Source organism: Equus quagga, chromosome 10 (genome assembly GCF_021613505.1).
Source record: "Equus quagga isolate Etosha38 chromosome 10, UCLA_HA_Equagga_1.0, whole genome shotgun sequence".
Classification (NCBI taxonomy): Eukaryota; Metazoa; Chordata; class Mammalia; order Perissodactyla; family Equidae; genus Equus; species Equus quagga.
In genome coordinates this window covers 16,369,005-16,395,459 of record NC_060276.1, presented here as the reverse complement: position 1 = coordinate 16,395,459, position 26,455 = coordinate 16,369,005, and the positions used below count along the sequence as shown (strand labels likewise).

The 26,455-nt window shown below is 40.1% G+C and overlaps 1 protein-coding gene across 1 annotated transcript in view; it reads left to right on the top strand.

Annotated features, from left to right (window-relative positions):
• HPRT1 (hypoxanthine phosphoribosyltransferase 1) overlaps positions 1–15,909 on the top strand; it is a 33,664-nt gene extending 17,755 nt beyond the window's left edge. Inside the window, exons 4-9 of the mRNA XM_046673681.1 lie at positions 2,165–2,230; positions 5,838–5,855; positions 7,964–8,046; positions 14,345–14,391; positions 14,592–14,668; positions 15,195–15,909. Coding sequence (XP_046529637.1) covers positions 2,165–2,230; positions 5,838–5,855; positions 7,964–8,046; positions 14,345–14,391; positions 14,592–14,668; positions 15,195–15,260 — 357 coding nt within the window. The 3' untranslated portion in view covers positions 15,261–15,909. The remainder of the gene's footprint in view (positions 1–2,164; positions 2,231–5,837; positions 5,856–7,963; positions 8,047–14,344; positions 14,392–14,591; positions 14,669–15,194) is intronic.
• The last annotated feature ends 10,546 nt before the right edge of the window (positions 15,910–26,455 follow it).

Genomic DNA, 26,455 nt, shown 5'->3' with positions numbered 1-26,455 from the left:
TAGTTTCATAGGTGACACATTGCTTTACTACTTGGTGTTTTTAATTACCATTATTCCTGTCAGTGTGTATAGATTATCAGATTCTTTTTCAAAGATTGGCACCTGGACTAACAACTGTTGCCAATCTTTTTTTTTTTTCCTGCTTTATCTCCCCAAACCCTGCCTGTACACAGTTGTATATCTTACTTGCACATCCTTCTAGTTGTGGGATGTGGGATGCTGCCTCAACGTGGCCTGACGAGCGGTGCCATGTCCGCACCCAGGATCCGAACCCTGGGCCGCTGCAGCGGAGCACGCGAACTTAACCACTCGGCCACGGAGCTGGCCCCATTTTTTTTTTTTTTTAAAGATTTTGTTTTTCCTTTTTCTCCCCAAAGCCCCCCAGTACATAGTTGTGTATTTTTAGTTGTGGGTCCTTCTAGTTGTGTCATGTGGAATGCCACCTCAGCATGGCCTGATGAGCAGTGCCATGCCCATGCCCAGGATTCAAACCGGCGAAACCCTGGGCTGCCAAAGTGGAGCACACCAACTCAACCGCTCGGCCACGGGGCCGGCCCCAGATTCTTTTTAATAGCTGCATGGTATTACATTGTGTGGATGAACTTAGTTTAAATAGTTCCTGTTAATAGAAATGTTTGTTGTCTCCAATTTTTATTTCTTATAAACATTGATACAGTAAACATCCTTGTATGTACCTTAGCATACTTGTGTGTGTTTTTGTAGCATCGATTCCTGGAAGTGGGATTGTTGGGACAAATAGCATGCATGTTTACAATTTTAGTGGATATTGGTATGTTGTTTTCAAAAGAGGTTGTACCAATTTATACTCTCACCAACAGCAAGAGTGCTCGTTTCCCCTAACTTTTGCCAACATATATCATCAGGCTTAAGTTTTGCCGGTGTGAATGGGTGAACAGTAGAATCACATTGTTTTAGTATTTGTTTCTCAGGTAGATATTTTATACGTTACGGACTTTTCTTCTGTGAATTGCCTCTTTTGTGTTTGTTGTCCATTTTCCTATTGGGTTCTTACTGTTAGAGCCCAATGTATAATAAGAATATTTGTTACAGATCTTTTCTTTCATTTAAGTTCATGTCATGCCTAGATTTTTACCCTTTCTAAGAATGTGATAGTATTCTACGTTTTCTTCCAGTCTGCTTATAGCTTTATTTTTTACATTTAGATGTTAATCCATCTGGAATTTATTTTTGTGTATGCTGTGAGGTAGGGATCATACTTTATTTTTTCCCAAATGGATAACTAGTTGATCAAACACCATTTATTGAATAATTCATCTTTTCCTTACTGACTTGAAATGCCATTTTTATCATATACTAAATCCTCATGTATTTCTGGGTCTGTTTCTGGGCTCGATTTTGTTCTGTGATCTCCTTGTCTGTTACTGTGCTGGCACAGCACTGTTGTAATTGCTGTAGCTTTGGTATGGTTTGCTCTCAGTTAGGGCAAGTCTAAGCTCTTTTGTTCACCTGTTCTTTCTCTCCAGTTTTCTGTCTTGAATCCAGCACAGCCCAATTATGATCATTATCACCTCCAACTACAGTGAGTGTGGAGCATTCCCCTTTGAAACTCCTATAAGGTTTCTCCTGGATTCTGTGATAGCAGAAAACTGGGAGCCTAAGAGGTGTACCTTAAAGGGCTACTGATCAGACCTCGTTTCCTGGACTGTGCTGAAGATGGCTGGGGCCTGGGCTAGACTTCTGAGGGAAATATCTTTGGTGTTGAGTGTGATATAGACCAGACCTTACAACTTGCTTGAATCATGAGAATGGTCCGGGGCCAGACCCAGACACCTGTCATGCAAATAACTTCTTACATGGTTCATAAATTGCCATGACTGAGGATGAGTGGCTGCTGTTATACTGCCTACTGGAAAATGGGTATACCCTATTTTTAGGACTCTTAAAAGCATCAAATCAGTAATGGCCAATTAGGACTTTTTAATTTTTACTAATCTCTAGTTGAAAATTACCTAGTCATTCATTTCTAGAAACCTCATTCTTATAATTTATATCATTTAGAATATCATAATGCTATGACATTAGATAGCTAACTTCTTAAATCTTCTAGTTCCTATTTGAAAGTTTGAATGTGTGTGTGTACACACAAGGATATACATACATATTTATATCTTTTTTTTACTAGAATGACCAGTCAACAGGGGACATAAAAGTGATTGGTGGAGATGACCTCTCAACTTTAACTGGAAAGGTATGTATCTTGAAAGGAAAGAAAAGAGCACTTCATACTAAGAGTCAATTAGTAACCCTGTGCTTTCAATCAGTCACTAGGAGGCAGTTTACATAGTTATTTATGCACTTGAACAAGGGTTATTTAACCCTTGGAAGCAATCTAGGTAAGGTATCTTTCCCCAGGTCGTATAGCAAAGAGGCAGCAGAATCTAGCATTAAACTTAAAGCCCATGTTGTGAAGTACTGCTGTCTGCCTCTGTGAGGATCTAATTTGGGATCCCTCAAAAATATATATATATGGGGGAAAAGACAATCTTTTTTTTTTTTGTTTTGGTGGGGAATATTGTCCCTGAGCTAACATCTGTGCCAGTCTCCCTCTATTTTTTATATGTGGGACGCTGCCACAGCATGGCTTGATGAGCAGTGTGCAGGTATACACCCAGGATCGAACCTGTGAACCCCAGGCTGCCAAAGTGGAGTGTGCAAACTTAACCGCTATGCCACCAGGCTGGCCTCAAGACAGTCTCCTTTTTAAAAATAGACTCACTTGTAGTTTCTTATAAGATAAAGAAACAGTATAACGTAGGGCCTGAAAGTGGGTTCTAGAGCCAGACAGCTTTGATTCAAATCCTAGCTCAGTACTTCCTAACTATGTGCCCTTGGGCAGATTATTTAACCTCTCTGTCTCCCATATGTAAAGTGGGATGATAATGGCAGCCACCTCATAAAATTAAAAGGATTAAGTGAAATAATGCATATAGAGCTCTTATAAGTTTCTGGTAGTTAGAACACTCAATAAATTCAAACATACTATTATTTTAAGAAAGCTCAAAAAGAGTTTTTTAAATACACCAAAATCCTTTCAGTATAGACAGTTGGCTAAAATAATAGAATATTAAGATATTCGAATATTATTCTAATACATTGAAATGATTTTTGAATAACTAATGATAAATGATGGAATGCTACCTTTTTTTTCAGCTGCTAGTTATTTTTTTACTTATAGATACTGTGCTAAATATAAAGGCATAATCTCATAAAACTTTCACAACTATCCCATAGGGGGGTGGTATTATTCCCATTTTACAGATCGGGAAGCTAAGACACAACAAGGTTGAAGGACTTGTCCAAAGTCACTCTGCTGATAAGAGCTTGAATTTGAATGCAGGTTTGTCTGGCTCCAAAGCTCTTTTCTTCTTCTTCTTTTTTTTTTTTTGTTTTTTTAAATTTTTTTTTTTTTTTCCTTTTTCTCCCAAAGCCCCCCAGTACATAGTTGTATATTCTTTGTTGTGGGTCCTTCTAGTTGTGGCATGTGGGACGCCCCTCAGCGTGGCTTGATGAGTAGTGCCATGTCCGCGCCCAGGATTCGAACCAACGAAACACTGGGCCGCCTGCAGCGGAGCGCGTGAACTTAACCACTTGGCCATGGAGCCAGCCCCTCTTTTCTTCTTGTGACTTTTAGATTTTAATGTTTACAGCTTACTTGACTGAGTATCTATAAGGAAACTTTTACATAGAACACTTGCATCAAATTCTGTGGTCTCATATCAGGTCATGCCAGACTAATCTTGTCCTCTGCAACATCTTTTGAAACTTTGAAGGAGAATTTATAATCTGTTGACTCTTTCTCCTTCCTGTCCATCCTATACATCACTGCCAGACCTGTTCTCCTTCCCTTTCAGCACATTTTGCCCATATTTAGAAGTCATTCAAAGTCCTTACTCCTATAATCAGTTTTTCCTGCTGGGAGGGGCCTAGCCTTCAAAGCCTTCCTTGATTCCATTTGACCTTGCCTTTCCCACCTAATGGCTCTGCCCCACTATGTAGCTCTGTGATCTTAACAGGTCTCTGTTTCTAAAATAACTCTTTTCATGATAGTCACAGTAAAGTACATTGAGTATGGGAAAAAAATCAAGACACATAAGTTAGGTAAAGTTATTTCTTGGTGGTGAGATTATGGGCTACTTAGACATTCTATTTCAGTTTATCTTTTTGGGGCACTGTATGTATACACATACGTATGTATATAAATGTTTTTCCTCTTTTTTCCAGTTATTGGTTGAAAATATGGGCTTTGGACCCTGAAAACACCTCTTCAAATCTCTGTTCTACCACTTGGCTATTTTTATGACTTTAAGCAATTCATTTAATGCCTCTGAGCCTCATTTTTTTATTTATTAAGTAAAGATGTAGCTATTTGACATAAAATATGCTTTCAATAATGATAGCAATTCTCATTCTTTTATTTTTTAAACAGTATTGAGATCATGCTCTAGATAGTACAATTTTGTATTGGATAAGTATTTAATCTCTCTGAACTTTGATTTGTATAAACTGTCTCATACCACTAAAAGTCTGTGGTTATGACTTAAGGTTGTTCAGCTACTTAGTATTAAAGCCAAGACTAGAATCCAGTTTCTCTGTCTCATAATTCAGTGCTATTTTCAGACTATAACTCCATCCCACGATGCAAAGCACTGCAGCATTGAGCCACAGTTACTGACGGGAAAATGATGTCCTTCAGATGTGCTAGCTAAGGTAGAGAAAATGTTGGGAAAGAACCACATAGTAGGTGGTGAAATGATTACTGATCCATTAATTGATTATATTTCATTTTACTTACTAAAGATTTAGATTGCAGTGTTTTGAAAAGAGACAAATTAGTTGTGATGTGAGGAAAGGAGTAAACTACATATGACCTGTGGTAGTAATATTATGTATATTATAAAATACACGCAAAATTATAGATTAAACAAGATGAGGTTTAAAAAAAGTTCTAATATTTATTTCTTGCAACCCAGTGGATCTTGTTTGCCTTACTTTGGTAACCACTGACTTAGAAGAATATATAGAACATTAAAATTGTGATGCTATAGGTATGTGACAGAGAAATGAGAACTAGAAAGAAGTATGAATCTTTTTGTGATAACAATTAATAACCAGTATGTGAAATGCAACCTCATTCGTATAACTAGCATAAGAACAGACAGGACTCTTCTCTACCTCAGAGGTAATTGTTAGAAGGTGTTTTCTCTAAGGATTCTTCTAACTATCAAATTCTGAGAGGTAGAAATTGAGGTGAGGGTTGATGGTGGGAGGAAGCATTGGCATCTTTCTTTAGTCCAAGAATATGACCACATCCAGAAAAATGCAGATCAACTTCAGCCTAATGAGGAAAATAGGTTTTGAATTAGATTTAAATTCAAATTCGAATGCTAAGTTAAGTGCATGATTTTGGAATTATTGTACAAATTACAGTCCTTGAAATTAGAATTGCAAGACACATACTAGATGAAGTCCTTCGTTTTACACATTGAAAACTGAAGCCCAGAGAAATTTCATGACTTCCACAAGATTAGACCTCTGTTTAAGTAATGAAAACTTTTTAAAAATGAACATATGGGTCAAATTTTATTTTTAAAAATTCCATTGCAGTGAAATTTCATATTAAAGGCGTTCCAAATCCCAACAGATGGCCCACTTGTTTAAATCAGGGTTTGATATAGTAAAGTAGCTTAAACAAGAATGTGGATAATTCCTTAGAGTTTCTTATGATGTGATTCGAGTTATAATTGGAAACACTGTGTGATTCATTGTACTGATTTTCATTTCTCTCTTTCTTCTAGAATGTCTTGATTGTTGAAGTAAGTTCTACATATTTTTAATGTAGTCTTTATGATTTTCTAACGTAGTATGCACAGTCCTAAAGGTAAGCCAGGAAAAGAAATTCTTCATCAGTTTTAATGGTGGGCTTGTGTTACAAAGGAGTGAGATATTTTTTTGTAAGAAATATTTAGTAATTTATTTTTACCGGATAATGGGAAATTTGGGGTATACTTCTTAGCCCTCTCTTTTTGGCTTGAATTTTTTTCTTTCATTTAAAGTTGATGTATATCATTCCCATACTGTTTTTAATACTTCTGTTGCGCATATATATATATATGTATAATATACAAAACATATTTTGTGATTTAAAAATTTATATAGTGCCACACTATACATATTCTCTCACAACTTGTTATTTTCACTCAAAATTGTTTTTGAAATTGTTCATGTTGAGACGTACAGAGTTAGTTGGCCTTAAAATGCTGCATAGCATTGTAGTGTATGAATCAACCAATTTACTGCCCTACAAGCAGGGAGTTCGCTTCCAGTTTTTGCTACTACAGCAGGGCTGCTAAGAGCATCCTTTCACAATGCCCTGTGTACGCATGTGTGAGTTCCCTCTAGATACAGGCACTTAGAAGTGGAATGACTTCGTTGTAGAATTTGTACATTTTCAATTTTACTATTGTTGCCAAATTACTCATCAAAGTGGTTGTATGCTTTATATTCCCACCAATAGAATGAGTTCTCATTCTTTTATGTAAAATGGTTTGAGGCTTAAGAGCAACAGGAACCCCCAATTCATTTTTTGTTGTTATTAAGGTTTTTAGAAAACTTTAGCTTATAGATTAAAAAATAAATAACATTCTTTTCAAAGGGTTAGTATACGTTAGTATCCCTGGGAACTAGTTGCTTTTTTTAATGTAGATTAATTAATTCTATTTTAGATTGATTCATTTTGTCTGGGGTAATGCTCCCTAACAAATTAACCACAAATGTAGCAGCTTAAAACAATACATGTTTATTATCTCAGTTTCCATGGGTCAGGAGCCTGAGGACAGTTTAGTTGGGTCCTCTGCTCAGGATCTCATCAGGCTGAATCAGGGCTGGGACTCCTATCTGACTTGTGGCTCATGGTCTTCTTCCAAATTCATTCAGGTTGTTGGCAGAATTTAGTTCCTCTGGTTGCAGAACTGAGGGCCCTTTTGCCGGTCAGGGGTGGCTCTCAGCTCCTGAAGGCCATCTGTATGTCGTAGCACATGGCCCTCTCACATGACAGCTGACTTCTTCAAAACCAGCAGGAGAATCTATCTTCAGTCTGCTACAGCTATCTTGTATAATATAGCCTAACCACAGGAGTGACTATCCCCTCATTTTTACAGGTCTTGCTCACACTCAAAGGGTGTGTGCGCCAGGGGATGGGAGTCTTAGGGGCCATCAGGATTATGTCTGCCACAACCCAGACATCTGCATTTTTCACAGGATTCCAACCCTGGTGTTTCTGATGATTCACACACCCCACTTTGTGAAGCACTGCTTTGTACCATCTGTAGAGTGATTTCATCGAAGGGCATTAGGGTTATGGTTTAAGAAATATTTTCCCAATTAGAGATGGGTTTATTTTGAATAATGTCCTACTTTTGACTAAATAGCTAAGATTCACTTTCATATAAAGTCATTTTATATAGTAAAACCTTATTAATTTGGATACTTTTAAGGTGTTATAAAGCAATGTTTCTCAAAGTGTGATCCATTAACTATTTGCATCCAAGAGTTGGGGGGAGAGCATCCCAATCTTGAATTTATGAAAAAAATGAAATACCTTTTATGATGAAGGGCAGCATCATAACTGTTTAATAAAGTGCATGTACATATTTGCATATATATTTAAATTAGCTGTCATTGACCTCTTGGCGCCTACCAAATCCAGTCCCAAGGACTAGCTTTCCTACTGCTTACTGAGAGCCAGATGATTTACAGATTCCAGGAAATCTCAGTGCATGAATTGTGAGAATTACCACACTGAAAGAAATGGCATTATTCCAGTTACACATGGGATTTTGCTATTTTGTGTTTATATAATGACTCTGAATTTAAAGCTGTGTTGATTTTATTTACCATTTAAATCTCTTTTCTTTTTTTAAAGGATATAATTGACACTGGCAAAACAATGCAAACCTTGCTTTCCTTGGTCAAGGAGTATAATCCAAAGATGGTCAAGGTCGCAAGGTGTGTATATAACATTTTGACATAGGATGTTTTCTTCATTTGAAAGATGATTAAGTCATTGCTTCTTTGTAAGGGTAAATGTTCTAAACTGTCGTTTTATCTTCGAAAAGTAATCTCAAATATGACTCATTAAGTATTCCTTGTAAATAATTTTGTCATGTGTTTATAAAGCCCTTTATTGCAGTCAACTTTCTGCTTAATATTAACGTTTGGTTTTTGAGCATTCTGTTAATGATATCAACTTGTCCTGGGTAACATGGCAGAGAATTTGGGACCTCCTTGCAGAATTGAGACCCAGGATCCCAAAGAGGGGTTAGGAGGTGGTAGGAAGGGGTGGGCCTTGAAGATCCAGAGCTCCTGGAATTGAGCGAGGTAGTGGTTAGTGGTGATGTATGCTGCATCTTGTTCTGTATCCACATTGAAAGTTTACAATACCTGCTTCCTTTCTTCTAAGCCAGCCTCACCTCCTGGTCCTACCTGTGCTGTTTGGCTTTTGCTTCTTTTAGTTCTACCTATGTTTATCCTGAATTATAGTTTAATCCCCCAACAGCTCTGAGGTAGCACTATTCTTCCTACTTTACAGATTAAACCAAGGCATAGGGAATTGTCCAAAGGCACAGAGCTGGGACGCTATAGAGGTGAGATTTGAATCCAAGCAACCTGGTTCAGAGTTCATGCTTTACTACCTTATGTTTTTGGTAGGGTAACATCCCTGGGTGGTTTTTTTCTTTTAGGTTTTTACAATTTCATTTTCTATTTATAAATCTTTGATCAATCTGCAGTTTTTGTGTAGGGGTCAGACAGTGACCCATCTTTTTTTTCCCTAAATGATTAACCTTTTTATAAAGCCCTTTTAAAGGATCAAAGTATCTGTCACGTGTCTTTGAATTGGAGTAAGCCTTCTAATGAGTCATATGTCAGCAGTTTGTCCTTTGAGGCTTTTCACGTAGCTGGTGCCAGTGTATCGTCAGTGAGTTTTTAGGTGGATTTGGGACAGGTATAACGAGAGTATATAAATGATGCATTCTAGGGCACTAAGTAGTATCCTGTGAACCAGTCAGTGTTCTTGCTTATTTCTCTACATGCTCTTTAGGGTTTTAAATGTCAGCCTACTATAGCATGGACTTTATTCCTCTGGATATTCTTTTGTGCCTCTTTCCTGGAATATGCTGTGGAATTTGAGATAGACTGCCTCATGAGAGAGGTATTTTGTGTTGCTGGAGGTGTGAAGTGCTCAAAGAATACTTAGGTCATTTCTTTTCTTTCCCCCCTACCCAAAGCCCCAGTACATAGTTGTATATTCTAGTTGTAAGTCCTTCTAGTTCTTCTATGTGAGCCACTCCCACAGCATGGCTACTGACAGACAAGTGGTGTGGTTCTGCACCTGGGAACCAAACCTGGGCTCCCAAAGCGGAGTGCATCGAACTTTAACTGCCAGGCCTTCAGGGCTGGCTCATTAGGTCATTTCTTAGTGGTGGAGTTGGCCTAATGTCTGTGTTTCTCAACCTTTTTTTCCTAATGTCTCCCTCACCATTAAATTTTAATATCACAGATATATTGTATATCTGTTTATGTAGTCTGTGTATATCTGTGCTTTATACATAAAAAGATTAAGTATAAAGCTTATTTTTATTCAATGTAGGGTTAAGAATGACTAGGTAAGCTTTTTATTAACTTAAAAGTTAAGTTAAAAATTAAAAGATTATTGAGCCAACCCTGATGGCCTAGTGGTTAAAGTTCGGCGCTCTCTGCTTCCGTGGCTCAGGTTCGGGTCCCGAGCATGGAACCACACTGCTCGTCTGTCAGTGGCCATTCTGTGGTGGCAGCTCACGTAGAACTAGAAAGAGTTAGAACTAGAACACACAACTATGTATTGTGGCTTTGGGGAGGGGAAAAAAAATAAAAGACTATTAACTGGTAGGAATGTCAAATAGTATGGCTGCTTTGGAAAACATTTTGGGAGTTTCTTAAGAAACTAAACTTGTAACTGGCATACAACTCCTGCAGTTGCACTACTGGGCTTTATCCCAGAGAAGGGAAAACTTATGTCTATATAAAAACCCGTACGTGAATGTTCATTGCAGCTTCATTTGTAATAGCCCCAAACTGGAAACAACCAAAATGTCCTTAGGTAGATGAATGGTTAAACAAATTGTGGCACACCCTACCGTGGAGTCCTACTCAGCAATAAAAAGGAACCAACTCTTCATTCGCATGCCAGCCTGCATGAGCCTCAGGGGAATTGTGCTTACAAAAGCCAGTCTCAAAAGGTTACCTACTGTGTGATGCCACTTATATAACTTTAAAGTGACAAAATGGGGTAGAAATGGAGAACAGATTAGTGGTTGCCAGGAGTTAGGAGTGACTGGTGGATGTGACTATAAGTAAAGAGGTAGCAAGAGAGAGCCTAAGGTGATGGAAAGTTCTGTATTTTGATTGTGGTGGTGGTTACATGAATCCACACGTGTGATAAAATTGCATAGAACTACAAACACGCAAATACGTGCATATGAAACTGGTGAAATCTGGATAAGGTTGGTCCAGCAATGTCCCCATCCTGGTTGTGGTAATCTACTACAGTTACATGAGACGTTAGCATTGGAGGAAACTGGAGAAAGGGCACGTGGGACTGCTCTGCGAGGGTTTTTTTTTTTTTTGCAGCTTCCTATGAATCTGTAATTATTTTGAAATAAAAAATTTGAAAAAGCTTTCAGCAGTTAACTTTAAACTTTATCTGCTTACTAATGTTTAATATTATTTACTCATATAAATTGTAATGTATCAAATTATATATGCAAATTAGAAATTTCTATAAATACCTAATAGCAGTGTAATCACATTAAAAAAAATCATCCAAAAGCGGTTGTTTCTAGCAAGAGTCAAAACAATCAAAAAATTAATCTCTTAAAAATTAACTAGGGGCCGGCCCCGTGGCCAAGTGGTTAAGTTCACGCACTCCGATTCGGCGACCCGGGGTTTCCCTTGTTCGGATCCTGGGCGTGGACATGGCACCGCTCGTCAGGCCATGCTGAGTCAATGTCCCACGTGCCACAACCAGAAGGACCCACAACTAAAAATATACAACTATGTCCTGGGGGGATTTGGGGAGAAAAAGCAGGGCGGGGAAGAAGATTGGCAACAGTTGTTAGCTCAGGTGCCAATCTTTAAGAGAAAAAAATTAACTACCAGATATTCATTGAGAATTTGTTGACACTTTTTCTTGGCATACTTGACATGGTTAATGGGATAAATTACTTTCGTGGAATTAAATAATATATAAACTGGGGATCAAAAAATTAACCCCCACAAGGCAGCCAACAAGCACTCACAGGCCACCTCTCACAATACAGCTCCTGGATCGGGCAGCTCATGAGAGAAAGTCCTCTAATCAGTCATCTGTTCACCATAGCTTTGTAGCACTGATCTTGCATATGTTTCATGTATCTTCCGTGAACTCAATGTCAGTGCTACTCATGCTACCTCAGAGATCCCAGTGAGAGAAATTAAATACTAAGGAATAAAATTTTGTTAGGTATGGCTGAGTTTTGGAATGTCTAAGCTCTCCTGCCCCCAGCTCCCCTTTGCCAAGAACCAGTTTCAGTTCCCTTGGAGGTGATGTGGCTTCTGTTGAGAATGCCTGGCCTAGGTGACTTCTGAGGCTCTTCCTGCTGCGTTTCTAGTTTGCAGGTTCTCGAGAAGTAGAGTGAGAAAGGCATGGACTGGGGTTTTCAGTCTGGTATTTCTCTCCCACTTACCTGAAAAACTGTCCCATACGTAATCTCTCTGAACATGTTTACTCATCTTTAAGTGAGAGTGATTGTTAACATCTTGCACTTATAGGGAAGCTGTGGGATTCAAAGGAGAACGTATTTGAAAGTCTTTTAAACTGCAAAATGCTGTTCCAGTGTTGGCTATTACAATGTGATGGATCTAGGGGGCTGGCCCCGTGGCCGAGTGGTTAAGTTCGCGCGCTCCGCTGCAGGCGGCCCAGTGTTTCGTTGGTTCGAATCCTGGGCGCGGACATGGCACTGCTCATCAGACCACGCTCAGGCAGCGTCCCACATGCCACAACTAGAAGGACCCACAATGAAATATACAACTATGTACCGGGGGACTTTGGGGAGAAAAAGGAGAAAAATAAAATCTTAAAAAAAAAGAAAAAAAAAACAACACTGTGATGGATCTCATTGTAGTGAGCAGCTGCTTAATTGTGCCTTTTAGAGTGAAGGAAGGGTAGTAAGGTTTTTAGCACATTACGTGTAGCTAGTTCTGGAAATGATTACCCATTTTTTAAATTGAGATGTGATTCACATACCATAAAATTCACTCTTTAAAAGTTGTACAAGCCAGTGGTTTTTCGTATATTCACGGACTTGTGCATCAATCACCACTGTCTAATTTTAGAGCCTTTTTATAACCCCCAAAAGAAACCCTGTACCCATTAGCAATCATTCACCCTTTCCCCCAGGCCCTGGCAAACAACTAACCTTTCTATGGAAAGTCTGTGGATTTGCCTCCTCTGGACATTTCATATAAAGGGATATAGGCTATGTGGTCCTTTGTATCTCCTTTGACTTGGCGTATTTTCAAGGTTCATCCACGTTGTAGCATATATCAGTACTTCATTCCACGTTATAGCTGAGTAATATTCCGTTGTATGAATATACCACATTTTATTACCCATTCATCTGCTGATGGACATTTGGGTTTCTCCTCTTCAGCTCTTATGTATAATGTTGATAGGAACATTGGTGTACAAGTTTTTGTTTGATCACCTGTTTTCAGTTTTCTTGGATATATACCTAGGAGTAGAATTGCTAGGTCATATGGTAACTCTATGTTTAACATTTTGAGGAACTGCCAGACCCTTTAACAAAGTATCTGCTTAATGTTTTACATTCCCACCAGCAATGTATGAGGGTTCCAGTATTCCATGTCTTTGTCAACACTTGTTATTGTCTATATTTTTAAATTATGGCCATCCTAGTGTGTGAGATGTGGTATCTCATTGTGGTTTTAATTCGCATTTTTCTGGCGACTAAGGATGTTGAGCACCTTTTCATCTGCTTTTTGGCCATTTGTATATCTTTGGAGTTCTATGAAAGTTGCTTCAAAAATGAGTTAGAATCATGACTTACAGATGGAGCTTTATTAAACATTCACATCTATAGGCGTATGAGGTGCCGAATTCCCTTAAACTCTTAGTACAGCTTGCACTGAGTTTAATGATACCTTTTCTGGAGTGTTCTTGAGTGGGTTCAGATAGAGGAAAGGGAGGGTTTTTGCTGTGATTGGTTTATTTTCTTTCTAATTGGAAATTGAGTCCAAGTGTATCTTCTAATTACTGGAAGAGAGTCATGAGGGCTTGATGAGATGACCCCTTGGAGGCTAAGGGTAGGCCGGTGGTTCGCAACGTCGGCTGCGTATTGGAATCACCTGTGAGCTTGAAAAAAACAACAGCCTGTGTCTGTCTCTCATCCCCAGTGATTCTGATGTAATTGGTCAGAGGTGTGGCCTGGGTGTCTGAGTTCTGTTTGGTTTTTTCAGAGTTCATAGGTGATTCTGAGGTGCAGCTGAGGTTGAGGATCACTTTAGGTGCCTTTCAGCTCTTTAAATATATTTATCTGGGAAGGTATGACATCATGTTTTTGGGGGACTGCCCTCAATATATATAAAGGCTTTCAAAGCACTGTCTACAGCTTTTATTTTAATGGCTGAAAATTTCAGGAGGCAGCACTTGGGTTACAAAATTAGCTTTTGTTCGAGTTGACTCATCCTACCTGCAGTTTTTGCTCTCAAAAAGAGATACTAGCTCCTTTAGCATGCTGGTTATTTTTTAGCCTAAAGTTCCTCTTCGTAAGCCGCATATTAAAAGTCTGAAAGGTAATGCTTACCCCTCCCACACCCCTTTGTGGCTTAGGGATTGTATTTCCAGGGATTCTGGACTGAGAGCCCTTATCTTTTCATCTTTGCTTGTTGGCAGTCCCCACTCACTCATTCTCCTGATTAGCTGCCCTCCGGTGGGTGCGTGGGTAGTCAGGGTGCAGCTCTCAGAAACGGCCATCGTGTTCCAGCTGAAGCTCAGTCAAGGTCCTCATCTGTAGCGTGAGCTCATGGCTGCCCCCGCCTAGTGATCCCTGTGATTTAGCTCTCCATTTCATAGTCTTTCTTTGGATATGTTAAAACTCACCATAGTATGCTAAATGCAGATGAAACCATGTTTGAGAACGTTAATGTTCTCTTTTGTAGTGCCCTGTAGTGTCTCCATATGTCACATGTCACATTTTGTAATTAACAGCTTGCTGGTGAAAAGGACCCCTCGAAGTGTTGGATATAGACCAGACTGTAAGTGAATTGCTTTTTGTCAATCATTTAACCATCTTTAACCTAAACAAATTTTACATGAAATGGTTTAGAGTTACTTTGGAGAATATTTGTAGAGAAGGCCCATTTGCAAGTATTTATTTGTAATTTTTTAGATTTTAGAATTTTAGATTTGAAGTGATGTTTTCTGTATCTAAATGATAAATTATGATTCTTTTTAGTTGTTGGATTTGAAATTCCAGACAAGTTTGTCGTAGGATATGCCCTTGACTATAATGAATACTTCAGGGATTTGAATGTAAGTAATGCTTCTTTTCCTCACTCTCATTTTTCAGAACCCATATAAAAATTTACAAAAGAGAAGAATTGTTCTCTCTTTCCAGCACCTCATAATTGGAACCGACCGATGGTTCGCATTAGTCAGATAAAGCTGTTGTCAAATACACAGTGTCCTTAGAGCTGGAATTTGGCCAGGCTAGGGTGACACTTCTTGCTGGCTGAAACAGTTGAACAGCTTTAGTATACAATAACTGTCCCATTATTGTTTCAGATGATAGATGTGGTCATAAGTAAGAAATAAATGAACTAGTTTAAGACTTTTAATTCACTCTCCTTCAAATACCCACCTCCTCCTCTGGAGGCAGGAGTCCCAAGTATGCATTTATGAACATGGGTGGGGAGGATTAGGAAGACTGCACAAACCTCTGTTTAGTAAAAAACCCTGCGGCATAATACTATTCCTATACGATATGCAAAATGCTCTTCTTACCTTTCATTTCAGAATGCACTTTTCTAACATGAATTTCTGGATTTTTTTTTTATAGCACGTTTGTGTCATTAGTGAAACTGGAAAAGAAAAATACAAAGCCTACGATGAGAATTCAGGTTGAGTTGAGAAACATCTGGAGTCTCATTGAAATCACCAGTGAAATTATCAAATGTTCTAGTTCTGTGGCCAGCTGCTTAGTAGAGCTTATTGCATGTATCTTCTAAGAATTTTATCTGTTTTGTATTTTAGAAATGTTAGTTGCTGCATTCCTGAACTCTTTATTTGCACTATGAGCCTATAGACTATCAGTTCACTTTGGGTGAATTGTTGTTTGACTTGTGAATGAAAAATCTCTTAAACCACACCACTATTGAATGAAAATATTGAAATTGTATCTGTAAGAAACATTTAAAGAGAAGATATATTAGTTTTTTAATTGGTATTTTAATTTTTATATATTCAGGAAAGAACAGAAGTGATTAAGTATTGTTTATTATACCACTGTGTGTTAAGTAAGAAGCGGTCAGTTTTCATATCAGTGACAGCATCTAAGAGGTATTGTTATGTTGGATAAACCACATATCCTGGAATTATTTTAGTAGTGTTTTGGTAGTATTAACTGTATTTTCCCACTTGTTCAGATAATTTCTGGTGAATCTTTGTCAACAGTTCCTTTTAAATACAAATCAATAAATTCCAAAAACCTTCACCACTTTTTGAATTCTTCAATGTAAGAATCCTTAAAATAAAGGCTGTCTCTTTAAAAGAAACTATGCATACCTATCATTTCTCTACAAATTAACCTAGTGTAGTTTTGTGTTGGTTACTTTTCCTTGTCTGTTAAGCTTTAGTAGCTGGTTTAGTTGTAATCTTTACCAAGCACAGCAGATAATGATTATCTGGTACAATGGATTGGTGGAGTTAGCAGAATTCTTACCTACTTCAGAGACATTAAATTTCAGACGCATAGTATACTTACTACATTTTACTATCTAAAATAACATGGCTTTCTCTTGGAATTCTGTTAAATCGTTTAGATCGCAGTCTCACCTGCATCTCAACAGTTGGTTTCAGACATGTCCTGTTAACCTTTTCTGTGCAGATAATACTTCATTAACTAAAGAACAACAACAAAACTTTTTGTTTTCTGGGAGCAGGAAGAAAAATTTTAAACCAAAGCTCTTAATTGCTTCTCTTCCAGGTAAGGTAGGAACTCGCAACCTTGCCAGCCATCTAGCTATATTTATGCCTTCAAAATTTGCTGTAATTCCCAGTAGCAAAGTAGAGAAATTTAAATAATAGTAAACAGTAATTTGTTATAGTCCTAGAACTTCCTAGTTTACAAAACTTTTTCACTTTTGTTATTTCATTTGAGCCTCACAACCCTGTGAGGTTGAAGTCGTCGTTAGCACATTACCACGTGTGAGTGTAGTATCGGAAATAACTAACTCCTGACTCCTCCCCCTCCCCACGGCATGGCACCTCACCCAGGTCTCCAGGGCTGCCCTGTTCACTACTGCAGCCTGCCGCGGCTGCCAGGCCTCCTTACCCTCCCCTTTTCAGTTGTGCCTACCACCTTCTGTAGGTTGAACCATGTGAAATTACCATTTTTGTAGGTAAAATAGTTGGCTGTTGGCAATTTTGAGTGGTATAACCTAATAACAAGCTGTATAGTTTACATTTGTATTTATAGCCTGCTGTTTGTCTCTCCCCTCCACGTCTTCTAGAATGTAAGTTGCATAAAGAGGGCAAGAATTTTTATCTGTCTTGTTCACTGATGTGTACTTGGTGCCTCAAAGATAGTAGGAGCTCAGATGATTGTTGAATGAATGAATAGCTAAGAGCTCTGAGTTTGACTGTCCTGATCTTTGCTTATTAGCTGTGTGACATCGAGTTACTTAACTTTGGAACCTGTTTTCTCAGCTGATTAATGGGGATAATGTCTCCTTCACAGACTTATTGTAAGGATTAATTAAGATGTGATAGTGCAGGTGAAACAGGACGGTGGCCTGAGACATAGCAAGTGCTCCATAAACATTAGTTGCTGCTAAAAAGTATGAATGTTTTGAGAAGTTAGATGCGTGGATAGTAAGTGGCAGAGATTTAAACTAAGATCTTGTCTGATTCTTGCTACAGTGTCATAAGGAAGCTCAACTGTTTCCCCTTCTGATTCGCCCAAACTCAGGTTGTGGTTATGTTTTATCTGGTTGGCAAACCCAAGAAGAAACCCAGCTAACAGCCAGGAAGGAAAGGCCTCCTGAAACTCAGCACTTTTCTCATAAGAATACTCCTGAGACCTTACTTAATCTGCTTTTGGGGCATACTTTCTAATAAATTTCTAATAATTTCATTTCTTTGGGGGGGGCAAGATTAGCCCTGAGCTAACATCTGCTGCCAATCCTCCTCTTTTTGCTAAGGAAGACTGGCCCTGAGTTAACATCGTGCCTGTCTTCCTCTACTTTATATGTGGGACGCCTACCACAGCATAGCTTACCCAGCAGTGCCATGTCCACACCCGGGATCTGAACCGGTGAACCCCGGGCCACCAAAGCGGAACGTGTGCACTTAACCACTGTGCCGCCGGGCTGGCCCCTAAAAATTTTATTTCTTTAACAAACTGTCAACAGATTAGATATAGTCCATTTATAAGATAGGGGAAGGGAGATACTGACAGGAGGAGCAGTAATTTTCAGCATAACAGTCATTACACATAACAGGTGTAGAGGAAAAGTATTAAAAAGAAAAAGCGTTGGGGCTGGCCCTGTGGCCGAGTGGTTAAGTTCGCGCGCTCTGCTTCAGTGGCCCAGGGTGGCACCACTTGTCAGGCCATGCTGAGCTGGCGTCCCACATAGCACAACCAGAGGGACCTACAACTAAGATACATAACTATGTACTGGGGGGCTTTGGGGAGAAGAAGAAAAACATGCTATAGCATCGTGGGGCCATCTGGTCATTTAGTATAGGAACAAATGTTCATAAACGTCACACATCAGGAATCCTTCAGGGCTGCACTTCAATTACAGCCCATATAATAAGGGATGTTCATAAGGAAAGGGAAATGAAATTTCATTTGATTGATTTTAGGAGATAGGGAAACATGGAATCTGTTTTAGGAATATTACCATCCAGGGGAATGTTGGTGCTTAAATAAGAGGTAAGCCTTAGTGAATGGAAAGTTCATGTGTGTTGAACCCTTTATGTGTTCCTGTAGTGTGAATGCTTAGAATGTTATATGTATCATACCTGTAAATACAGGTATGTCCCCACTTTAATTCCATGTATAAAAGCTTTATAGATAATCTGAGCTACTCTTCTAATTGGTTAACTTAGAAAGTCAATCCATTAATGTCTTTCCCTGGCATGTGAGATTCTGGAAGCACACTGACCACCCTCTGTGCGTCAGGTCCTCGGAATGACAGGCAAGGTTCCTGGTTTCATGAAGATTTCATTCTAGTGGGAGAAAGGGATAGTAAACAAGGTAATTTCAAATAGTGGCAGGCTGTGAAGGATCTAGAACAGCAAAGTGCTAGGGACTGGAGGGTGAGGAGTGGGCGCCATATGTTGGATAAGGTGGTTAGGGAAGGTCAATTGGTTGAGCTGCGACTGAATGGAAAAGAAACCAGCCGCACGAAGGAAGAGCTAGGAGTAGAGAGGTCCTCGCAGTAGGAATAGCAAATGCAAAAGATGCTGAGATGGTGACGAGCCGTCTGAGGCAGTGGAGGGAGAGAAGGGAGGCCAGTGTGGCTGAGTAAGGAGAGTGGTAGGACCTGAGACTGGAGAGGAAGGCCAGGGCCAGACCATGACCGTGGGAAAGTATGGATTTTCTGCATTCTGCAGTGGGAAGGCACTTGAGGGTTTTAAGCAGGGAGTGATAAGATTTTACTTGCATTTTTAAAGGCACAAGAACTTCTAAGAGCAGTTCTGAAAGTAACTGCAGAGGCTTCAGGCATGAAACTGGTAATGCCAATAGTAAGTACTATTTAAATTAATAAGCATCAGATGCTGTGCCAAGTGCTTTATATACATTATTTATTCACAGCACATTTCACAGGAGAGACCATCACAGAGGTTCAGTTGCCAAATAAGTGGAGGAGAAGTCTGCCATGGACAAACGGGCCACATTTCTTCCCTGGATTATTGAAGTAGCCTCCGACCTGACCTCCGGCTTCCACCCTTGTCCCCCTTCCACCTAACTGACACACACGCAGTCTCAACACAGCAGCCAACGTGATCCTAACGAAAACTTTAGTCGGGTTGAGTCACCCTTCGGCTCCAATCCTTCCTGTGGCTCCCCGTTTTGGAGTGAAAGCCCAAGTCCTTACAAGGGCGGATAATCTTCCCGCCGCGCTGCTCCCAGCACGCTGGCTGCGTCCCTGTACCACCAGCGTGCTGAGCAAGCTCCGGGATGGCTCCACGTCTGTGTCCACCACGCCTTAGCGAGAGCTACAGCGCTCACACTGCTCCTCCCAGCTGCTCCCCCTGCCTCTGCTCTCGCCCCCTGCCCCTTCAGCCCCCACACTGCACTTAGGATCATCTTATTTTACTCTTGATTTTTTGGGAGATGATGATCTTTTAAAAATATAAATCAGATTATATCACTTGGCTGCTTAACACTTGAAAACTCAAGCTATCCTATGGCCAGCAAGCCCATGTGTAAACTAGCCCTGCCCACTTGTCTAGCTTCATTTATCCTTTTCCTCCTTGCTCACTTTACTTCAAGCCCACTGCTGTTGTTTCAGTTCCTCACACCTGCCAATCTCCCCCTTGCCCTCAGGCCTCTGTAATTGCTGTTCCTTCTGCCTATCACTCAATTCCCTCAGATCAGCCTGGCTGGCTCACATATCACCTTGGTGAACCCTTCCCTGATCTCCCTCTCTAACAGCCTCGGAGTCACTCTCCATTACCTTCCTTCTGTTTTCATTTCCTCACAGTCCTTAGCACTGTCCAGCAGTCTCTACGGGCAACAACTACTGCTAGGTTGGACCTGCCACTGCCGCAGCTTCAGTGGGGAGGAAACAGAAAGCCCAAGTCGGTGCAGGTTGTTTATTACTTAGCATGAGCACAATCCGCGTGATGTCAGCTTCCCGCATCCCCGGTCCCGCAGGATGACACCAAACCAGAGAGGACAGATGACACAAGCGGTGGGTTGCCCTGTCGTGGAGGAGCTGGCTCCATACTCCAGCTAAATGATTTTATAGCCTGCGGCTCTAGCCTTGGTGGGGAGGCAAGGTTGAAAGTCCCATGCCTTTCGGGCACCAGGGAGGCATATAAGAAACTGCCTCATGGCGGCCTCTGCAGAATTGGGAGGTGGGTGACAAACAGCCTTGGAACAGCTCATCACAAAGCTGTTTACCTTACCATGTTCCTAGGAGGGTCACAGTCTGTTCCTTTGAGGCTTAGGTCAGACTGCAGTTGACCTTGTCTGTGTGGCCTGTGTGGAGATGTCCATGGCTGAGCTGTTTCCCCATAAGCACACGCCAAATTGACCTTTTCCTCTGTTTCTCTGCTTATTGTCTCTCTGCCCCAGCAGACCATCAGCTGGCTCCGTGAGGGCAGAATTTTCCCAGTCTGGTCACTGCTGTATCCCCAGCACCTTCAAGAGGGCCTGGCAAATGAGAGTGCCCGATAAATATTTGTTGGATAAATGATAGAAAGTTGAAAAAGAAATAACAGTATTTTAAAATTATATCTGAATTAACTAGAATTAGAAGCAAAACATATTTTTCAAGTTGAGCCCCCCAAAACCTCTTTTTATTAACAGCTAATATTTCTTGAATTATTACCATATGCAATGGAAATATACTAAGCGCTTTTGACTCCTTGTGATAACCCCTATGAGGCGGAGTTCTTTTTTAATCATCCCAGTTTTACATATGAAGAAATGCAGGCTCAGAGAGGTTGCATAATTTGCCCAAGATCACACAGCTAGAAGTGGCAGATGAGGAATTTGAACCTAGGCAATCTCATTCCAGAACCTGCCCTCTTAGTTCATTGCCACTTAACGTTTAGTGCCCAGCTCTTGTGTGGAAACGAATATACTGAGAGTTTAGAGGAAAATATTAAGCTCATTGATGGTAATCATTTCAAATGACTTGTACATTAAACAGCTTTTTGAGGTCAGAGCTGATCTTTAAGAATGTAGACTGACTTCCTCTGGCACTAGGAAGCATTTTCAAAGACAATTACCAAGTTTTTCCAATGTGATCTTCAAATTTTTCTGCTGGCTTATTTTACGATCCCGTGGGCAGCTTCAGACAAAATAACTTTCTGGCATGAAGGATTGTGTGCGCTCTTTGCCATTTTTAAATGTGAATTTTATAGATACTTCAAACCACTTGAAAGTAATGATTTTTTAATGGCCTTTCATTATTATTTGTAACTTCCAGCATTACTGATAAAAACTGCCAAATTAAATTTCACGTTTTCTCTTTACACGATATGGGTGCACTTCATAATGAGCTTCCTCATTATGATTCATGACTGAAGTGACTTTCAGACTTGGTAGTGTTTCAGTAGAACTTCCTTTCCTAACATGTTTTCTATTCCTTTCATTAGGACAATATTTGAGAGCTCTGAAGATGAAGGTTCGATTATATTGCACGTGGCTTCCTTTGGAACACTGCCTGCACCTCCCCGCCTTAGCTCCTGTGTCCTCTTGTCATGCCCCACCCCTTTTTGAGCACTGCCTTACTTTCTGGCACCACAAGACACTACAGGTTCACTTGTATTTTCCCTGCCCTGGTCCAGCATCAGCCATTACTCCAAGGAGCCCTAGTTCCTTTATTGAAGAATGGTATTAGAAAGCAGGATCCACGTGCGAGATGTGCTTCTTACTATTGGGGTGTCCTTGCTTCTGGGTCCTCCTAAGACAGAGCTAGCAAGTAGAAGCATGCATACTAACCCATGTACACACACATCTATATTTCTTTATCTGTCTATCTGTATACATATGAAAATAAATGTACTGATATCTCCACTCTAATCCACACTGCAGGATTTATTCTAGCCTTCCCCGTTTCCTTATTTTTAAACTTTTTTCTTTCACGGTGAGAATGTGGCTCTGTTCACTTACTTGTGCAACCCTCGTATCATAAAGTAGTTACATATGCCTATAACAGATTTGCTAACTAGAGTCCAGTATTTGTGGACAGATCTTTTTGTTGTAAGCCTTATAGTATCCAATCAAAATGCTGTTTTCCAGAAAGAGAATTCAAGAATACAATCCCATTTACAATCACAACGAAAAGAATAAAATATCTAGGAATAAATTTAACCAAGGAGGTGAAAGACCTATACACTGAAAACTATAAGACATTGAAAGAAATCCATGATGTTCTAAAGAAATGGAAAGAGATTCCAGGCACATGGGTTAGAAGAATAAACATACTTAAAATGTCCATACTACCCAAAGCAGTCTACGGATTCAATGCAATCCCAATCAGAATCCCAATGACATTCTTCACAGAAATAGAACAAAGAATCCTAAAATTCATATGGGGCAACAAAAGACCCTGAATAGTCAAAGCAATCTTGAGAAACAAGAACAAAGCTGGAGGCATCACAATCCCTGACTTCAAAATATGCTACAAAGCTATAGTGATCAAAACAGCATGGTACTGGCACAAAAACAGACACAGAGATCAATGAGACAGAATTGAAAGCCCAGAAATAAAACCACACATCTACAGTCAGCTAGTCTTCAACAAAGGAACTAAGAACATACGACTGAGAAAAGAAATTCTCTTCAAAAAATAGTGCTGGGAAAACTGGACAGCCACATGCAAAAGAATGAAAGTAGACCATTATTTTATGTCACACACAAAAATTTTAGCTCAAGGGGGCCGGCCCGGTGGCACAGCAGTTAAGTTTACACGTTCCGCTTCTTGACGGCCGGGGTTCGCCGGTTTGGATCCCGGGTGTGGACATGGCACCACTTGGCAAGCCATGCTGTGGTAGGCATCCCACGTACAAAATGGAGGAAGATGGGCATGGATGTTAGCTCAGGGCCAGTTTTCCTCAGCAAAAAGAGGAAGATTGGCAGTAGTTAGCTCAGGGCTAATCTTCCTCAGAAAAAAAAAATTTTAACTCAAAATGGATTAAAGACTTGAAAGTAAGACATGAAACCATAAAATTCCTAGAAGAAAATACAGGCAGTATACTCTGACATCAATCTTAAAGGGATCTTTTTGAATACCATGTCTACTTGGGGAAGGGAAGCAAAAGAAAAAATAAATAAATGGGACTTCATCAGACTAAAGAGCTAATAATGCTAGGCAAAGGAAACAGGAACAAAAGAAAAGGACAACCCACCAACTGGAAGAAGGTATTTGCAATCATATATCTGACAAGGGGTTAATCTCCAAAATATCTAAAGAACTCATGCAACTCAACAACAACAGCAAAACAACCCGATAAAAAAAAAATGGCAGAGAAGGGCCGGCCCAGTGGCGCAGTGGTTAAGTGCGCATGTTCCACTTCGGCAGCCCGGGGTTCTCTAGTTCAGATCCCGGGTGCGGACATGGCACTGCTTGGCAAAAGCCACGCTGCGGTAGGTGTCCCACATATAAAGTAGAGGAAGATGGTCATGGATGTTAGCTCAGGGCCAGGCTTCCTCAGCAAAAAGAGGAGGATTGGCAGCAGATGTTAGCTCAGGGCTAATCTTCCTCAAAAGAAAAAAAAAGGATCTGAAGAGACATTTTCCAAAGAAGACATGCAGATGGTCAACAGGCACATGAAAAGATGTTCAACATCACTAATCATCAGGGAAGTGGAAATTGAAAGTACACTAAGATATCACCTTACACCTGTTAGAATGGCTATAATCACCAAGACAAAAAATGACAACTGTTGGAGAGGTTGTGGAGAGAAGGGAACCCTCATCCACTGCTGGTGGGAGTGCAAACTGGTGCAGCCACTATGGAAAACAATATGGAGATTCCTCAAAAAATTAAAAATAGAAATACCATATGACCCAGCCATCCCACTACTGGGTATTTATCCAAAGAACTTGAAATCAACAATACAAAGAGACTTACACACCCCTACGTTCATTGCAGCATTATTCACAATAGCCAATGCGTGGAAGTAACTCAAGTGCCCAGTGGATAAAGAAGATGTGAGAGAGAGATATGTATACAATGGAATACTACTTAGCCATAAAAAAGACAAAATTGCCCCATTTGCAACCACATGGATGGACCTTGAGGGTATGGTGTTAAGCGAAATAACCCAGACAGAGAAAGACAAACACTGTGATTTCACTCATGTGGAAGATAAACAGACACAGGGACAAAGAGAACAGATTAGTGGTTACTGGGGGGAAGAGGGGTGGGGGATGGGCACAAGGGGTGAAGAGGCACATTTATATGGTGACTGACAAATATTAATGTACGACTGACATTTCACAATGTTATAAACTATATGACCTCAATAAAATAAAAATAAATAAAAGAAAAAAATACTGTTTTCCAAAATTCCGTAGTTATTTTCTTCTCCATCCCTTTCAGCGTGGCTGTGTTATTCCCCTGGAATGCATTGGATTCATTTGTTAGTGTTTGTGCTTCATTCAGGCCCCCGGCTCGCATATCCTAGTTGTAAGTAATTAGTTATTAGGGTGACACATGAGTCAGGGCTGTGCCAATGGTCTATTCAGAGATACTTTGTTGCCTCCCCATCCCTGCTGTCCTAGTCCCGCCACCCCAGCTTTCCATCCTTTTCTAACCCACCCTGTGAGCGCCAGCTTCCCTGTTTTTAATAGCAGTTACATCTTGACCCAGCGCTTACTGTGTGTAGGCACTTTGCGCGCATTACTTCATTCTGAGTTCACACAAGCCCTCGAGGTGGGGCCTGTTGCTACCCCCATTTTCTTAGATGAGGGAGGTGAGCCCCAGAGACCATAAGGAACTTGTCCAAGGTGACATATCTGGAACATAACCAGTGCTCAAACCTTGAATCCAGGTTGGCCTTAGAGACTCGCTTGACAATAGGCTGCAGCGGAAGTGACATTCCAGGACTTCTGAGGCTAGGTCATAAGAAGCCTTATAGCTCTGTTTGGCTCTCTTGGAACGGAAGTCCTGAGCTACCACGAGAGAAGTTTGACCACCCAGAGTCGATCATTCTGGAGCCTATGTGCCAGTAAACAGGCCCAGCTGAACTCAGTCTTCTACCCATCCCCACCAAGGCTCCAGCCTTGAGTGGAGCCCATGTGGACCTTCCAGACCAACCCAAGCGCTATGTGAAATAGAGTCACACAGCTGACCCTGCCCGAATTCCTGACCCATAGAATCAGGAGATAGAATTAAATGGTTGACGCTTTAACTCACTAAGTTCTGAGGTAGTATTTTAGGCAGCAAAAGGTGGCCAGAAGAGAGCTATATGCATATGCGACAAATTACTTAAGCAAGGGAATAATAAACACAAAAGTAAGCTAGTGCGTCTTGGAGGGGGGAGGTGCAGGCAGGAAGAGGCAGAGGGATGAGGTGGGGATGAGCACAGAGGGGTTCAAAGGTATCCATGGGGGCTGAGGTCCGAGGGCGGGTGTTGTGCTGGGTTCTCAAGTGCGCATTTTTATTTTATACACACGCATTAAATATATAATATTGTATAATCTTACATATAATATTACATAATAAAAAAGACTTTATAAAAGATCTCAAGCAAGCATGGAAGATGTTACCATTTGTAAAGCTGAATGGGGGGTACATGGGCATCTGCATTATGATTCTGTACACTTCACATTTGAAATATAATAAAATATTTTTAAATTAATTAATAGGACTTCTACAAGGACAGAAAAGAAAAAACATATATATATGTGTATACGTAAGTGTAGAAAAGATGAGTTCCCCAAATTTTAGTGATTATTATCTCAGGGAGGTTCTTGCGCTGTTTTTTATTGTGGTAACATATACATGGCATAAAATTAACCATTTTTAAGTGTACAATTTAGTGGCATTAAGCGCATTTACACTGTTGCGCAACCATAACCATTATCCATCTCCAGAACTTTTTCATCTTCCAAAACTGAAACTCTGTACCCATTAAACAATAATTCCTCAGGCCTCCCCCCCGAAATGCAGCCCCTGGCAACCAGCCTTCTAATTTCTGTCTCCATGACTGTGACTACTCTGGAGACCTCATGTAAATGGAATCAGAATATTTGCCCTTTTGTCACTGGCTTATTTCACTTAGCATAATGTCTACAAGGTTCATTCATGTTGTAGCATGTGTTAGAATTTCCTTCTTTTCTAAGGCTGAATAACATTCCATTGTATGTATATATGATATTTTGTTCAGCCAGTCATCCATTGATGGACA